Source organism: Falco naumanni, chromosome 6, assembly GCF_017639655.2.
Source record: "Falco naumanni isolate bFalNau1 chromosome 6, bFalNau1.pat, whole genome shotgun sequence".
Classification (NCBI taxonomy): domain Eukaryota; kingdom Metazoa; phylum Chordata; class Aves; order Falconiformes; family Falconidae; genus Falco; species Falco naumanni.
The window spans coordinates 90,700,779-90,718,008 of NC_054059.1; the positions used below are offsets into that span (position 1 = coordinate 90,700,779).

The 17,230-nt window shown below is 43.5% G+C and overlaps 2 protein-coding genes across 8 annotated transcripts in view; one reads left to right on the forward strand and one right to left on the reverse strand.

Moving 5' to 3' along the window:
• Positions 1–2,624, reverse strand: part of SHLD1 (shieldin complex subunit 1) — an 87,065-nt gene extending 84,441 nt beyond the window's left edge. The window contains exons 1-2 of the mRNA XM_040599388.1: positions 2,501–2,624; positions 1,180–1,920 (exon numbers count right to left, since the gene is read on the reverse strand). Coding sequence (XP_040455322.1) covers positions 1,180–1,920; positions 2,501–2,624 — 865 coding nt within the window. The remainder of the gene's footprint in view (positions 1–1,179; positions 1,921–2,500) is intronic.
• The window catches only part of GPCPD1 (glycerophosphocholine phosphodiesterase 1), a 46,147-nt gene continuing 30,945 nt past the window's right edge, over positions 2,029–17,230 (forward strand). For 3 of the 7 annotated variants that reach the window (XR_005828366.1, XR_005828367.1, XM_040597379.1), the window contains exons 1-4: positions 2,031–2,190; positions 10,129–10,214; positions 14,436–14,520; positions 15,352–15,436. Coding sequence is in view for 4 of the 7 variants with exons in the window: in XM_040597379.1 (XP_040453313.1) it covers positions 10,166–10,214; positions 14,436–14,520; positions 15,352–15,436 (219 nt within the window). In the remaining 3 variants the exon portion in view is untranslated. Of the gene's footprint in view, positions 2,191–6,903; positions 6,952–10,128; positions 10,215–14,435; positions 14,521–15,351; positions 15,437–17,230 lie in introns of those variants that run through there. The other 4 variants (XR_005828365.1, XM_040597378.1, XM_040597376.1 and 1 more) reach the window with 3 other exon arrangements.

Here is a 17,230-nt window from a genome sequence, read left to right on the forward strand (position 1 = left end):
CCTAAAGACCTCAGCAATTCACAAGTATTACATACTTTCCTGGTACAGAACATGTGATATTAACATTCATTTTCCCTACAACATCCAGGGCTGCGTTGCCAATTACTTATTAACATGGCTGCATTTGCAAGGGATGAATAAATGGAAAATAGCCCTCTATTTAAATGACAGATGGAAGGACAGCATAGAGCAGCATGCTTGTAACAGTGCTAACTCTCAATGCAAGACAGAACAAGCAGTTTCTCCACATACTCAAACCACAGCTTCTTTGGCAGCTGTCAAGTTGTGTAAAGAAGCAGCAAGTTACTTACCAAACTATTTATGCAAGCTTATTATTAAAGGACTGGTCATACTATCACAAATCCATAGCTCTGCTACAAAACAAAGCACAAGGCCCCTCAAAAACAGGGAGGAAAAGAGTCTAGCTTTATCTACCAACACTTTGTTGGTTGAATTCCAGTGGGATACCCTTTTCGTTATAAAAACAGGTCTCAGGAAAGCCACAAGGTCATAGTCACAAACACAACACTACCTTTCAAAACAGCAAAGCTCCCTGGGGTCTTCACCCAATAGTCTCAGCTACCCTGAAAGAGGCAAGTGTCATGCTTAAGCTTTGTCTGCTGCTTCAAACTGCTGTGAAGACATGTTTTTAGCTGTACCATGAACGGCAGCCCTTTTGCTCATGCAACCGGCCACACAGGCAACCAGATCTGTGCAAAGAGAGGCGCAGCCTGGCTGACAGGAGGGGGGCTCCCTGGGAGCCCCGGCCCAGGCATGTGAGGAGCAGAGGCCACCAGCTCCTGCCACCCCACATTTCAGTGGGCAACAGAGGCCATGGCTGGGACACCTGCACAGGGAGAGCCTCAACAAAATGCACAGGGGGATAGATGGCCACCATCAAATCCATGGAGACCAAAGCCTTTCCAGAAAGGCATGCTGCCTGCCCCTGCGTGCTGAAGCCACCATGCCCCTGAGGCCACAGGCTCACAGCCAGGCCGGTACCGCAGGGAAACGGGGCTGCCTGCCCCCGAGGGACCCTAACGCTCCCAGGCCTGAGGTGTGGTGATATCAGCGGGTAGGAAGATGGTGGAATAAACCTGTCACCTCAGCACAGCCCCCGCGCGGCGCCCACCCTCCGCTCACCCCGGCCTCACAACTGCCGCCATCCCGCCGCCTTACCGGCCTGAGGGAAACGGCGCCCCGCCCCCCCGGGGCCACGGCCCCGCTCGCCCAGACGCCGGGCTCTCGAGGAACTGGCGTGCTCTGCCCCCCGCCCTTCCTCCTCGCTCCTTGTTGGCTGCAATAGAAAGGCGGGGACGAAGCCCGCGTGAGTGACGCGTCGGCGAGGGGCCGTGACGTGGGTCAGGTCCCCCCTCGCCCCGGGTTCGGCCGGGGGCAGCTGGAGCCGGTTGGCGGCCGCGCCGCCCCCGTCCCTGTCAGGTGGCCCCGGCAGCGGCAGGACGGGCAGGGACCCGGGTAGCGCCGCTCGCAGCCCGCACAAGGCGCTGGGACAGCCGGAGCGGCGCTCGGCCAGGTCGGTGCGCGCCGCGTCCGGGACAGCGCGGCCGGGCCGGCTGCTCTGCGCCCCTGAGGGGACCCGCGGCCTGAGGCGGCCATTCGCGCCGCGCTGTGAGGTGCGGTGCTGCTCTCCCCGCGGGACATACCGGGGGCGGGTCGGTACTCTATGGGCTGCAATGCGGGGAGCTGCTGCAGCCCGGCCCTGGGGAGGTGAGGAGGGCGGAGCTGTCCCCGCCGGGGCCGGGCGGCTGAAGGCGGCGCCCCCCTCCCTCAGCGATGCCTTGCGTCCGGCCCGGCTCCCCTCGGCGCTGCGCCGCGCCCCGCCCCCGATTGGCCCCGCCCTCGCCCGGCCGCGGCTTTCGAGGAAAAGACGTTCTCTTCGCCTGCCCTTCTTGCCGTCTCCTTATTGGCTGCGGCAGAGAGGCGGGGCCGAAGCCCGGGTGAGTGACGTGTCGGTGAGGGGCGGTTACATGACGCCACCTCCTCCGCGCCGCCCCGCCCCACCCCTCCCGGTTCGGCCGGGGGCAGCTGGAACCGGTTGGCGGCCGCGCCGCCCCCGTCCCCCCGGCGCTGTCAGGCGGCCCCGGCGGCGGCAGGACGGGCAGGGACCCGGGCGGCGCCGCCCGCAGCCACGCACAAGGTGCTGGGACAGCCGGAGCGGTGCTCAGCCAGGTCAGTGCACGCCGCGTCCGGGGGCAGCGCGGCCGGGCCGGCTGCTGCGCGCCCCCTGAGGGGACCCGCGGCCTGAGGCGGCCGGTTCGCGCCGCGCCGTGAGGGGGCGCGGGCGGCGGCGCCCTGCGGGGGCGGTCCCGGGGGCGCCGGTGGGTGAGTTGCGAGCTGAGGGGGGCGATGGCGCCGGGCCCTGAGGGGGGGCGGGGGGGAGCGTGCGCCGGGAGCCGCACCGGGGCGGCTGCGGGCTCCTAGGCGGGGAGCGGGGTCTGCTGCCGGCGGGGGCTGGGGCGCCGCGGCAGGCAGCGGGCACGCTGGGCTCCTCGTAGCCGGGCCCGGGCCGCCCCCTGGTCAGCGTGGCGGGCCGCCGGCCGCGGGCGCTGCTGATTTACGCCCCCCCCGAACGCCCTGGCCCGGGGCCGTCCCGGCGGCCGCATTATGTAAGGGCCCGGGGGCAGGCGCACCGCCTCCGCCCGGCAGCCGGCCGCACTGCGGGTTTGCGGCGGGCTGCGCTCGGTGAGCGCCCGGCGGGCCCGGGGCGCCGCTCCCTGCCGCTGCCGCGGGAAGGCGCAGACACCGCTGCCGCCTTGTCTTTGAGTGGGTTTTGTCTCATAGGGACCAATAAGGCAGCTCGAAATTAACTTTGTTACGCGCTTCCTAACTAGTCTGCTGTAGTAGGTACAGGTTCATCTTCCTATTTTTTCTTTTTTCCATTTTCCTTTTCACTCAGTGACTTGTTTTGCAGGGTGTTAGCGTTCCAGTTCATTAAAGCATGCGCTTTTAGATGGAGAGTAACTTTCAAAATGTTTTGAATGAGAATTAAATAGTGGAATCATTTTTTGTCATAAAAGGTATTTTTCCTTCCAGATTTTTATATGCATTTTTCTCCTAGTGCTGTTGCCTGTAAAATAACTATAGAAAATATTAAAACAATCAGAGGAATGCTGTTTATCTTAAATAGAAGCTACCAGCCAAATCTCTTAGTAGAGCTGGTTGCTTCTCAATAAAATGGATACAGGCTTTGAAAACCCTTTTTAAAAAAAGTTGCTCGTTGTTGTATGGAAACCTGTGGGGAGCATTATGAGTGTTATTTATTCACATCATTTCTAAGTGAGGAATATTACTGTGATCATGAAGAACTGCCTGGTTAAGAACTTGTGAGCAGCAGGTTAATAACAAACAATGCTTCAGCAACGAGAAACCAAACAAAAGCTGTTCTGTCTAGTTGCAAACATGCCACAGCCATTTCCTATCTTTTTCAAGAACTTAGCAAACTTTTCTGTCTTATTTATATCCCAGCAGCTTTGCAATGTGTGTGGGTATTTAGGAAATGCTGAAAACCATTAAAATCTTGTTATTTAAAACAGAGTAGATGCATTATAAGTGAACATAGTGTGTTAGATAAGGGATCTTGAGTCAGATTACCAGGGCTGGCTTAGCCCTGCAAATGGGTAGTTAAACTGATATTGGAAATAGCATCTTAAAAATATTTTTCTCTATTGCTGTATACTAATATCTTGCTGTTTCAGAAACAGTACTCGGTCTTTGGTGCTTTCTAAATATTGGCATAACCCTATTGGTAAAATTCCCGCCTTTGAATCAGCAGCATGTTGAAATCTTGTATGCAAGTTTGTTTTCTGTCCAGTGTTAATACTGCAATGCAGTATGAGAGAGCTGCTGACTTTGTGGCTGTCCTTTCTCATGCAGTCAGGGTGCAGGGGGAAAGGAGGGAGCAGGAAGAACCTTCTGGTTGTTTGGGTGAAGATGAAGGAGTTGATGCTGTAGTGCTGTTTATAAAAATTCTCCTCCAGTTTTTGGAGTGAATGTCCTGACAAGTGTATCCTCTGACACCGTTCTAAATTCCAGGTGTTGGCAGTTATTGTAACTATTGTTATTTAATTTTATTACATACCTAATTTGTATACCTAATAGACTATAGTATTCTGATACATTGTTAGGACCAACCACAAGCAACAACATCTGTTCTTCATGCTGTAAGTTTGATTGGGTTGGAATAGGTATCATTTAAATATTAAAGATACAGCCTGAAGTAGCACAAGTTGGTATTTTTATACTCAGGAGTCTAATGTTGTGAGTAAAAATGACAAAACTGTGTCTTAAAACATTTTTGTGTTGTTAGCCTCATACCTCGTCTTTGTTCAGCGCAGCACCAGATCTGACACGTGGTGGATTTTCTATCGCTGCATACAGCACAGCTTTCAGGAAGGTAAAATATAAGTACAGCACCTTCTCCTGCAGTGCATGGTCATGTTCAAACGCAGCTATCCTGAGGGAGGTTGCAGGCAGCGTTGGTGCCCTGCGTCGACCCCGCTCTTGCCAGCTTGTGCTCTTAGCTGTTGAGTGACTTGGCTGGGACTGTGGCACCTCTCCCCTGCTTCAGGCTGGAGTTGGACCTCTCCTTGGTGTTCATAGGTCTCGTGAGTCTGTACTTTTAACTGCAGAATGTCTGCTTGAAATCAGAAAAATAAAAGCAAAAATACTGCAGCCTTGATCTTTACATGCAAAAAAAGTGGAGTGATATTTTGAAATAATTGAGCATATGTTTACTTTTGCAGTACCAGCAGTCTGTGCTGTGGTCTGTGATGAAATGTGTGCTAATGGTATGAAAGAGCCTGTTTGTGCACACATGGTCTGTATTTTTCTACAGATAACTGAGCACATTCAGTAATGTAGTGGTTAAAAATATTCTTATGTTAAGAACCAGCTGTTTGAAAGTATTACAGTGCATTCCAGGAATATCATGGCACCTAGGTACCTAGCCGCTGCATTTTAATTGTCTGTTTAATTACATTTGAAAAATTCCATTAAGCACCTATAAAAAATAATTTACCTGGATATCTTAAAAAAAAATAATAAATCACCCATTAGAAAGATACTTGCGTAAGCTGTTTTTGACCCTCATTGAAAAGTTATCCAGTCATCCTTAAACATAGTGTTACTCAAGAGGGAGTTTTTGGTTGATAGCTTTTACATCAGAAATTTATACTGGTAGTTTATTAGATAGGGTTTTGGGGCAAGGTATGTTTCCATTGAAGTGCTTTTTTATTAGCATGGTGCCAGATGCTGATTAACTTCACTGGACTAAGTCCACGCAGAGGGTGACAATCTCATGTGATCTGGGCCATCTAGTTTCTTGGAAGTTCTTGAAGTTCTTTGAGTTCACACTCCATTAAATGCATCCTAGAGAGGATAGAATTTGCAAAACTTTGGATCCCTCTCATGTACTGGAAGAGCAGTGTTTTGCTTCTCATTTAATCTTGAAGTTATTTTTGTTATGAGTTCTGATTATTCTCAATAGAAACCTTCCCTGCAGGACCCTCCAGCTTAGAAAGCCAGTGTAGAATTTCCTGAGGCTTGGTCAGTTTGTCTCCCCTCTCTTCCTCCATTAGATTTCAATACATTTTTTTTTTTCCTTCTACTGCCAAATAGAACCAATCATTCTGCAACCCTTACAGCCAACTCACAGTTGCTAAACTCAGCTTTTCTATCTTAATATAGTTGCCTAAAGTGTTTCCTGCCTAATTTTGAAAGCTTTCTGTCCGTACAACAAACACAAAGTTCAGGGCCTTCAGGCTTGTAAGTCTCTTCAGTAGAAAAAGATGATGACATTGTATTTCAAGCCTGTCTCAGACATTGCCCTTAGAGCATTAGAAGTCAGAGCCTTGCAAACCTATTTGTGTTGCTATTAAAAATCTCACTTGTATTGTGAGAGAGCATGTCATCTGGCTTTGAGTGCTATGAATTTTTATAAGTCTGGAACTTGTTCAGTTTTGCAAACTAGGTTATTACATTGCAGCATTGTCCCAGATTACTTGGTGTGTATTTATCTAAGCCTGAAATATTGAGTATAAGATAATGGGAGAGCAAACAACCAATCCTCTTAAAATACATTGGAAAGGTTAAGGAAATTGGGGGGATGGGTAATAATCTACTAAAGCTGAAGGGTCGTGAAGGGGTTTTATATGCCACCAGACCTGTAAGCCAGAAGGTTCAAATGAACTTCAAGCTTGTAATTGTTAAATTAATTCCATTTCCTGATACATTTTGACTACAACAGAAAGTTATGTTGGTTTTCCCCATCCATGATGACATTTGCTACCTCATTTTAGAGGAAAGCTGTGATATTTTGTGATACATTAATAGTTGATTGTGTTATACCAGAAGGAGAGTCTGAAATGTTGTCTTCTCTCTTCTTCCAAGTGGCTTTAGGGGTCCACAGCTCTTTGATTGCCTCTTCTAGAAGCGCCCTTCTTGAATCAGGAGGGGAGAGCTTGGGTTCCCTATCACTTAGGGAAGTACTTAACTCCTGTCACTATTATACTCCTTCAGGTGCCCATGAGGGGGAGAAAATTGTGAAAGGAAAGCTTTACAGGCAATATTAGAACAAGGGGTTCATTTTCTCTTCTGTTGAGCATGCAGAATACTATGGCTAAAATCTTTGTTGCTTTTCTTTTGAGTATACAAAGGCAATGAAGTTCTAAGATTCCCATTTGGTTTTCTTCCTAAGACCACGAGGAGAGCTTTGTCTTGCGGCAGGGGAACCAAGGTTTACATGTGACCCTACCTACTAGGCTGTGTATCTTGCCCTTGCTCTGGAAGCCTGGCAGACAGCTTATTTTATACAGGGAGGTTGGTCGGTGGGCAGGGTTACCTAAGGCAGGTCAGCACAGCCCCGGGGCTCAGAGTGCTGCTGGCTGCCGTGCAGTCACCACCTCCCTGGGGAACCCGCCGAGATTGTGAAAGGTAAGGGTTTGCTTTGTGATAGGAGAAGAGCGTGAGAGAGACTTGAACTGTGACATGGTGGGGGAAAGAACATGTTTCTGTTGTAAAAGCAAGAATCTCTGGGTAGAGAAACACTTCTTTGTTTGTGTGTTGTGTTTTGTTATGAAGTGCTGATACCGTTGTGTGACTGTCTGCCTGGGTGAGGTCTCTTTCCCATGAGGAAATGACTGAGATTCAGGTGTTCACTGCTTGCTTGCATGGAGTTGCAATCCATAAAAAAAGGGAAGAATGGGACACAGGCTGAGGGTCAGTTGTTTGCATGCATGTAGCTGCAACAGATGTGAATTGAGCTTTAATACTTTTGAATGTGAAACTTATTTAAAAATTGTTATCGCCCAAGGAGTTCTAGTTTGTAAATCTGCTTTGTTGACTTTATTAATATTTGCTGATTAGGAAGCATTTAACATTTTTTTATGTTAACTGTTTTAACTTGTTTCAGTTCCTATAACCAGACCGTTATGACCCCTCTGAGCTGAGGATTCTTTACATTCTCCTAAATGGTTTATCTTTACAGGTGTGGGGAGCAGAGAGGGGTTTGTTATTGTCAGCTTCTTCGGTGAGGCAGTGCTCAAAATCTGAGGGAAGGGAATGTAGGGTTTAAAAGGTCGCCTGACACCTACTGGCCAGAGGATTTGACTGTCTAGGGTTTCTTGCCGTTTCCCTCTGGGAATTAAATTACTCCCTCTTCTTCGGCATCAGTATGCTTTTTTTGCCTGTGGCTGCAGTTCTGCCAGAAGAAAAATCTTGCCTGTGTTTGTTGACGTAAACTAGAGTTTTTCTTCTGATATAGATCCCTTGGGCAGGTTGAGTAGGTCTTTGAGGTAAAATACCTTTAGAGCAGAATTTTGACAACTCTACAAAGCTAATCAAAATCTCCTTACAATTAACTGTTGTTACATAGAAAAGCAATATTCTTTTGCTAGGCTTTTTAGAAAAGCCCACAAATGTCCTGCAAGTAGGTAAACAGAATTTTTACAAGATTGGATAAAAGTTTTATAGACAATAGGATTTCTGATTTCAGATAGGAATGGATGGGTAGTTAATTAATTTGGAGTAAGACAGACATGCTGGTTTTTGCCAAGTTTAATTTTGAGTCATGTTGCATTGGGAAATGGCTTTTTTTTGGTTGTTTTTTTTTTTTTGTTTGTTTGTTCTTAAGGCAAGAGCCTGTTCTTGCTTTGGGGAACTGGGTTCAGGCTTCAGCTGTTGCTTACCTGCTTTATAGTCTCTGGCAAGGCATTTTTGCCTACTTCATCGCCCCCTTGACTCCCCTGTTTTTTCAGTTAAAAGATGTCCAAGCAAGGATAGTTGGTGAACGCAGCCAAGGCTCTGAACTATTCAGTGGCCTCATAAATGCATGCTAGTAGTTACATTCTCTGTTTTAAACTGGGATTTTTGTGTCATACTGGACCGGTTTCACAAGTCCAATTTTAGTTTCAATACTGAAACATGCTGCACTTCTGTGTCTATAAACAAGTGCTAAAAATAAATGCTAGAATGTGTCACTGTTAACATACAGACCACCTAATGACACACACATGACAAAGTTCAGAAAGGGTGTGCCCTTCATGGAACTTGTGCTTCAGTAGTTTGGGATTTTATCATTTACAGAAAGGTTACTTGTAAAATAATAAATGCAGAATTGGAATATATGACCAGAAACATGTATATTGCTAGAATTTTCTTGCTCTCATTTTACCACTGAAAAGTCGTCTCCCTTCACATGAAGAGAGGGAAACGGGGGAGGAGAAAAAGGAATGTAAAGTAAAGGCAGCAATAGTTAGAACAGGAATAGATTGAGAGGAGGAGAAGATCCAGAAGAAAAATTGTAGGCATTTGAACTTCAGACCTTAACTAACCTTCTGATTGCCTGGGAGGAATGAGGATTGGTTATGAGCTTCCCCCTGCCCTGCCAGCCCTTGGTGTCTGACTTCCATTAGCTTTTCTTGCTTTCAAGGCATCTGTTAAACTGCCCTGTGCCCTTTGAAGGCAAAGGCTTGTAGCAGAGCTAACGAAAGGTTGATTTGTTCTCTAGTGCTGTTTGTTCTTCTTCTTGTTATTAAAGCTGTTACTAAAGGATCAATGACCAACATTATACTGAAATAAAGTGCTCTTGTCCTGTTCAGAAATAGCAATAAAAACATTGTACTTCATTGGTTTAAAAACAAACCCACAACCCACAGTGACATAAAGAAAATGGTTAGTTGAGAGCATTGCAAAGTTAATTCTGCATAGCATTAGTATGATTATTTTGCAGCCCATGTCCAAAGGAACGTACTTGGGTAATGACAGTTTGTCTGGCAACATCCAGACTTGGACTTTGATATGACTACTACTTTCACAAATAATATAAAAGGGCTTGTTACGTCAATAGTGTTTCTGCTGTATGGGAGGGGTGGGATTTTGCCAGCTTTATGTTCCATCATTCCATCCAGTTATTGTGTACTGGAGGAGGGTAGGAAGTTGAACAGGGTCAATTCTTGAACTACTGTCCTGGCTACAGGCAGTCTCTTCCTGCTGTGGTGTTTGGAAGACTGCTCAGTACTTCCAGTTGCTGGTGCTCCATGTGGAAGGCTTCAATTATTGGTAGGGGAGCAGATCCAAAGTGATGAACAGCTCACTGCCTGTGACAGCAGAGAGCTGTCATCTGTCACGAGTTCTTCCCCTTTTTCCTTCAAGGTGGTAGTGCTTCTCTGTAAAACTTCTGTTGTGTTTTGAAGAGGATGCTGAAGAATAGCATAGCTGGGACAGTCAGAAGTTGCTGCTTGCCAAGTGTCATAATCTTAAATGTCTTAAAACTTCTGGTGGCCTCCTGGGGAGCAAAATTAGTCAAAACAGAGGTTTCTGAAAAATCTCAGCTTAAGACTGGTGAATGCTGTGTGATATTGTTACTTGCATATGGTGTTTCATTTACTACTCTTTTTCTTGTGCCACTGTTGTGATGTCTTCTTCAGCTGGATGCTGTTTTCTGGGGCTGCTGCTGGTTTTAAAGAGCCATCTATTTTTACTGCTCACTGAAACAGTAACTTCACTAGTGGTTTGCTTCCCTGTAAGTGGTGGGATTTGTGTTTCCTCTTACTTAAGACGGCAACAGATGTATTGTTCCTGAAATGGAGTATCTTTTTCCTTTCACTATAGGAGATTTCAGCTATCCTAAGACAAAAGTTCTGCAGTTATGACCTCTTCTCAAGTCACCTTTGAAGTAAGAGGACCATCAGTACCAGGTACCCAAAGCATGCTTTCTCCTTTTCTTATGGTTTAACTAGACGATGACTGAATAGAAGGATGTTCAAAGGCTGTCTTGTCTGTTTTCTGCAGAGGTAAAAGAACACATCAGTTCTAATATCAAAATAATAAGTCATTGTAAAGTACATTAATAAGAAATTTCACCTAGGAATTTGAAAATTAAATTTGGGAATAAAAATGTTTACCTTTTTCTTCAAACAGCAGTTTCATAGTGTGCTTGAGAATTTGATGCTGACTGAAATGGTTATGATTGTTTTAAAATCAGTATTCTGTCTCTAGTTTATTCCATGGAAACAAGTGTTTACATTCTGAACCACGATAGTCAGGCATGCATTGACATGTTTGTTCTGATTTTTTAGTCTCTCTGCATCCCTATTGAAAGTTCTCCATAACAAGATGTGACTTCCAGTGGGAATTAAGGACAGAAAGAATATACAATATTAATTCAATATGCCATCTGTGCAAAAATGTGTGAAATAACTTCTGTAATCTAAATAGGGAACACAAGATGTCAGGTCATGTAGAACACCAAGATTTAGTATTGATAAATTGTGCTTATTACTTTGACCTTCATCCTTAGGAACTTTGAAGGAAGATCACCAAAAACGTAATTGGTGGTTGCCTGACAAAGGCAGGTGAATGTGGAGCATGTACAGACTGGCAAAATTCCTGTTACAGACGAATACCAGATGGCATAGGCGCCTCTTGTAGTTGGGGGGAAAAATGATAAAAACATTTCAAGAGTTTTGACATCTGCACCATGTTAGACCTTTCCTGTGTTTCTCCCATTTGCTTGGGAATTTGGGAACTGAACATTGACACACAATGTGGACATGAAGCCTTTAGTAAGACATATTTTTTTATAGCATTCTGGAGAAGAGTTTAAAGAATAAATTGACCTTAGATCAAATGAGGCTCTGAAGCACTGGTGTAGCTAATCAGTGGAGTATTGCAAGCTATACTTCTTGTTGCTTGCACTGATGTGATGGTGCTGTCACTAGTAAAGTTGACTTTGGATTTGTTAACTTTTTCTTGTACTGTTAGTATCTGCAACAAAAATCAGCGTTAGGGAGAGCTAGATCCTGCCTTAGTGGCTGGTTACAAAGAATCACCTGGAGATACTTACCATATGTATAGCATAAAGAGGTGACACAGAAAGTTGCTTCTGGTGATGACGATACTGATACTACTGCTCCTGACTGGGGAGAAGAGCTTTGAGATGCAGCAGTAGCAACATGCCTTCTTCTGAAAGAAGAGAGGTAGGTTTTCAGAATAATCAGCAGTTCTACAAACAGCGAAATTACCGCTTTATTTAGAAATGTCACGTACTGATTTTGTCAGATCACCAGGGCGAGTAGTTGGTTGAGGAGACAAGAATCCCCACTTTGAGTGCTAATGTGCTCCCTGTGTCCTCATCGCTGTCAAAGCCAGTGATTCCAGGCGCACTGGCAGGATAAAAGGGCATTACCAGTATAGGAATGATGCTTTGACTCAATCCCTCTAGCCAAACCACTTCTGGAGTCAACATTGGTAATGAAGCCTGACACATTGACGTAGGCTTTTACGTATTTGTGACACGGAGTGTTTAATTTCTGCCTTATCCTAGCAGAAGGAACAGGGTCACTGGTTACTGGCTGTAACTTCTGTAGGTCTTAATCAGGTGTCACATTAAAGGGGAGGTTTTCCCCTCCAAGCCTGTATGTTCACCTAGTCTGTCAGTGTCCCAGAAAACATGAGACCCTTTTGCCTGACCAGCCTGTCAGAGCTCACTACAGAGACTGCTGGATAGCACACTGTGTCGGAGGGTGATTTGACTGCTCTACTCAGGGATTCACAGTGACAGATTCACTAGTCAAATCAATTCTTCAAGTTTCTGCAAACTCACACAAAACAGATCTCAGCTGAGAATTTTTTACTGTACAATTTTGTGACAGATTGAGGTTCGAGATTGCTGTTGATAGTACACTGACTGCAAGAACAAGTGTGAAATAGCATACACACAAAATGTAATCACAAATAAAAGCCAGCTGGAGTTATTAAATCATTAAATGTGCATAGATCATAGTACTTTTCTTACCTGATAGATGTTCCTGTGAGGGAGAAGATGGGTTTGGCCCATTGACTGATTCCAAGAGTTATGATTGAGTCTTCCCTAGTTTCTCCCCTTCCTGACCTTTATATTATTTCTTTATTTCTAGATGGAGGTTGAGTGACTCTAGGCATACATACTTTTGTTACTCATAGGTGTAAAATTCTCTCGCTTTACCTTTAAAGGGACGGTCAATAAAAAAATACGGAGCACATGCGCGGTGAGGGGTGGTTGTACCTTGGAAGAGGGTAGGTTTGAGATGTAGTGTGTTTTGGTATTACAATGAGATCATAATGAGAAAAGCTCATCCAAGAAAAGGGGTTTTGCCACAGTTGCTGGCTCAACAGCCAACATCTTCTCTTACCTCACTCACTTGACAGCTGCTGTGCAGTTTGTCAATACATGGTACCATCAAGTTCCTGTTCCAACAGGGCCCACCCTCAGAGTCTTCACTCCATTCCACCCCTGTTCAGGTTCAGTTCCTTTTAGCAGGTGCTAAGGTTGCAGGTTATGTTGCCTGGGGAACTGCCTGGGAGTAGATACTGTTTGCACCAACTGCATTCCATCCTGGAAGTAGCAGCTGCAGTTTTACCCTAAAATTTCTTTAATTTTGTAATACAAATTTAGTAATTTTTCCACATCAGGACACAGTCCCATTCCAAGAGGCAGTTAGGTGGCCAAATATTAGCTTTTATGGAACAAAAAATGGAGCTTCTAGCTCCCACCTGTATACAAACATACTGTTCCAACAGAGCTGGCCCAAGCAGAGAGGTTGCAATACCCCTGAGGCTGTTGCAAGCTGTGAGGCTGGGCAGAAGACTTGGAGTAGCTTCCTCACTGCAGCTCAAGGAGCTCTGCCAGTGGCAGCATCGGATTCCTCAGCAAGGGGAGGGGGAGAAGTGGATGGTCTCTGCACTTAAAACAAAAAACCAAGCAAAAGCCTGCTGAGCTTAAATTGCCTCTGAAAAGACAGTTCGAGTTTATCGTGCATTTTGCTTGTGCCTTTCCTGGGAAAATTTAAGAAGCATTTTACAAATCCTGATTCAGCCTTGCAGTGTAATTGTTGGCGTGAGTTGAAGGGTGACTGTGCATCTTGTTTAAATGCTGCCTTTTGTATGTTGTACCTTGCAGAGCAATAAAGTATTCAGAGAATGTTCACAGTTTTTTAAAAAAGAAGGCCAGAAAATTACTCTAGCTAGCTGCTACTATATATTGGGCGATATATGCACTAAGCTGTACTAAATACTGCTCTTTTAAAGAGATATTAAAAGAATTTTAGCTTCTTTAAAATCTCCAGTCAGAAAATCTAACTGTGTGGTATTCAGGTGGTCTTTCCTCCCCCCTTTATCTCCTTCCTGCAAAAACAAACCATAATGTAGCTTGGTAGAGTGTGGAAAAGGGAGACCACCTGACCTAGGGAATTGTGTGCAGTGAGTTGCGTAGTTAGTATACTCGTACAGCTGGTTTGTATGCTTACAGTGAACATACAAAAAGGCTGATTTTTATTTTTTAAATGAATTGGAACAAAAGATTTTTATAAAAAAAGGGGATCGTGGTTCAAGATGTTCTCAAATAATTTCAGTAAGCTGTTTTTAGGAGCAAATTATCTTATTTAATTCCTGGGTTTTGTAGATTTTTTTCAAACCCCTGGGTGTGCAGGGATTTCTTTTGTAAGCAGTTCTGGTGGTATCTCTTACTAGATTAACCTGTATAACTGGAAAAAATTGAGACAGTTTTAGAGGGATAAAGACTTCTTCAAAACTGTTATTTCAGGCTTTGAAGTTCAAGTTATGTTATTTGGCTTAGTAAAAGCTATTAAAAAAAAAAAGGGTAATAAAAGGAACAGTATTACTGCAGGATGATTTGGAAGCCAGCCCTTTTAAGGGCGGTTGTCAGTACTTCCTCTCTCAGTGAGATCCTTGTGATGGTGAAGAAAACGCTGTTGTAGTTTTGGGTGGGGGAAAAATCCTTTATGAACCAAAAAGAGGAAGCTTAGATGGGTGATTCTGGTGTATGTTTTTAACATATCTGACGGTTTGACAGCGTAGGCTGTACTTATTAATTCCATATAAGCTTGAGTAATGATGATTGTGGTTTTTTTCTGTTTTAGGAGAGGTTTTTGCTATATGCGGGAGCTGCAGTGCTTTGGGAAACTGGAATCCACAAGCTGCAGTGGTCCTTCAGACTGATGATCGGTAAGTCAGGATTTCGGGATTTTTATTTGTTTCCTTTGAAGCAGCTGGAGTTCTGGAGCAATGTTTATTCTGTTTTTGAGTTTGTAAACTATTGAGCTACTCATACCGTTAGTAAAACTCTACAGAATTTCTTGTATTGCCCTTGAAAATTTTGAAGGCTTAGGAATGTGTCCAAAAAAATGTTTAACTTGAGTATGCCTTTTCTAGTTACAGGTGATGCTTCTAGCGCTGTGGCTGGCATATTTCAGTACCTTAATTGTAGACATTTTGAAACACTGCTATAGATAATTCTCAGTCCCATAACTATACAGCAAGTTATAGGAGATGTTTATATCATTTACTTTCTTTTTAACCTAGTCAAGTTATTGTGGCTATAAAGAGATGGGGAGAGGATTATTTAAAATGAGAGTTGTGTTAAGATTAAGTGGTTTGTGAGTATACAAACGTGAGTGTACTTGAAGAAATTTTAAACACAGTGGGGAAATTCAGCGGTTTCTTAAAATGATGCCCTGCTTATCACTGTTTGTATGATGCAGGAAAATAGGGCTCGCAGGTTGTATTTATACTCCTGTCAGTGACTTGCTGTGTGAGCTTGAATGAGTCCCGGAATTATTTCATCATGTTTACCCAATCTGTTAAATGAGGTTGAGAATTCTTGCTCCATTATAGAGCACTTCAGACCTGTAGATTAGAAAGTGTAATTTCAGTTTTAAATACCTATTGTGCTTTGTGCATTTTGCTAAGTTACCTTGTAAAAGCTTTTCTTGCAGCAATACACTAAATCTTATTTTAGAATATCACTTACTGTTTTGTTATTTCCCTCTCCTGCAGTCAATTGTGGAAAGCTACTGTAGAGCTTCTTAGAGGAGTTCCTGTTCGGTACCGGTATTTTAAAGGGTACTTCCTAGAACCTAAGGTATGTACAACCTTTTCTATTTTAAGTTGGCTCATCCCTAGTAAAAAAAATCCCTTACTTGAAGTAAAAAGGATTTTCTGAGTTAAACTTGAGTTTTTAGAAATAAATCCCAAATTGCAACAAACGAAACATTCAACTATTTGTGGAAATACAAGCAGTTCACTTCTGGAAAGACATGACTGTGTGCTGTTAACTTTTAATTATTTTTGTTAAATTGTCTTCTCTCTTGTACCAGTGTTAGTGTTTCAAAAATTCCAGTGATAGTGAAATGCCTGATGCTATTATAAAACTTATATGATACAGTGAATTCTCATTAGTTATAGTGAAGCTATAATGACTTTGACAGTTATCATTGAACACGGACTTCAGCAGGTCAAGGATCTGTAGCATGGAAGCAAGCAACAGCAGGAGAAAAATGGTTAGTGTGAGCAGGTGTATTTAAAATTGCCTAATCTACAGTTTTTAAAATAACTGCAGATATTTTTTGTGAAGCATGAGAAATATTAACTAGTTTTTGTGCTGCATAATTAACATATGTTAATCTCTTGGAGTGAAAAGGTGAAGCAAGGAATGGGGCATCCCAGTGTTTTCTCTAGGTTTGTATATAGGTATTTGCATGACTTGGGTGGCAGGGGAAAACCCGAGAGACACACAGATGTGTTTTTAGAGGTATTGATGTCAAAGGTGCATGTGAGTGGAATGTATATGGCAGTATACTGGTCTGTAAAAACTGTACTAGGGTAAGCGGGGAGTTCTTCAGACTAGGGATGAGACTGTATCCAGAAAAAAGTTGGACTAAGCTGAGAAAATAAGCAGCTGCTCTTTGACTGTTTTTCTTAAATAGCAAGTAATAATTGTAAGAAACAACCCATTTAATACTATCTTTGCTGTCTTACTATATTAATAATCCTGTAGCTAACCATTCTGGGATTTAGTTCTTTGAAATAGGTATTATGAAGGCCATAGCTAAATGTGCAAAGGAGTTACAGAATCATCTCATCTGTATCTTTTAAATATTTTAAATTACTGTCAAGAGCGTGTTAAGTTTTTGTCAGCTGGATTAGCCTTTCTTTCACTGAAAGTATTTGACAGAGTTGTCATCTCAGTGAAGGACAATAACTTCAAATAAAACACAATTCTGTTTTTTCTTTACAGCATGTGAAATAGTTTAATCTGAAACTGATGTTTAAATTGTTATTCTGAGGCAAAAGGAGGGAAAGCTAATAACAGATTTCTTTTTCTGAGGTCAAACTGAGGCCAAAAGTAGATCAGTTCTTACAGCCTAGCAACTCTGATGGGACTCATATTTTTTTTATTTTTTTTTTTTTGCAAATGCCCATAAGCTCAAAATGTAATCAGTAGCACACTAGAAAAAGCACACTTAGTGAGAACAGATTGGCAGAAAATGTGCTTATAGACAACAACTTCTGTTTTAACATTTGAAAAAGTTTACGATATGTATTGGTGAGTGTGTTTTTTTAAGTAGGTGCTCTGTATCGTGCACGCTTTATGTACCGTGTGATGCAGAGTCTGCCAAGGTAAGTATAAATTTTATGGAATACCAGCATATATATAAAGGAGGCAAAAAGAAAACCACCCTACAAAACAAAGTAATGTGAATTACTAGGGTACGTGGTTATCCACTTAGCAGTGTCTAGCCTGTACTTACTAAGTGCCCAGGACTTTATTTCTTGTAACTTAAAGTATTTTGAAGAAAAGAATTACAGGTACAGTCTTTCCTCCCTCTTTCTGTAAATTTTTTGAAGAACAATGAAAAAGCAGGTTCCCTTCATT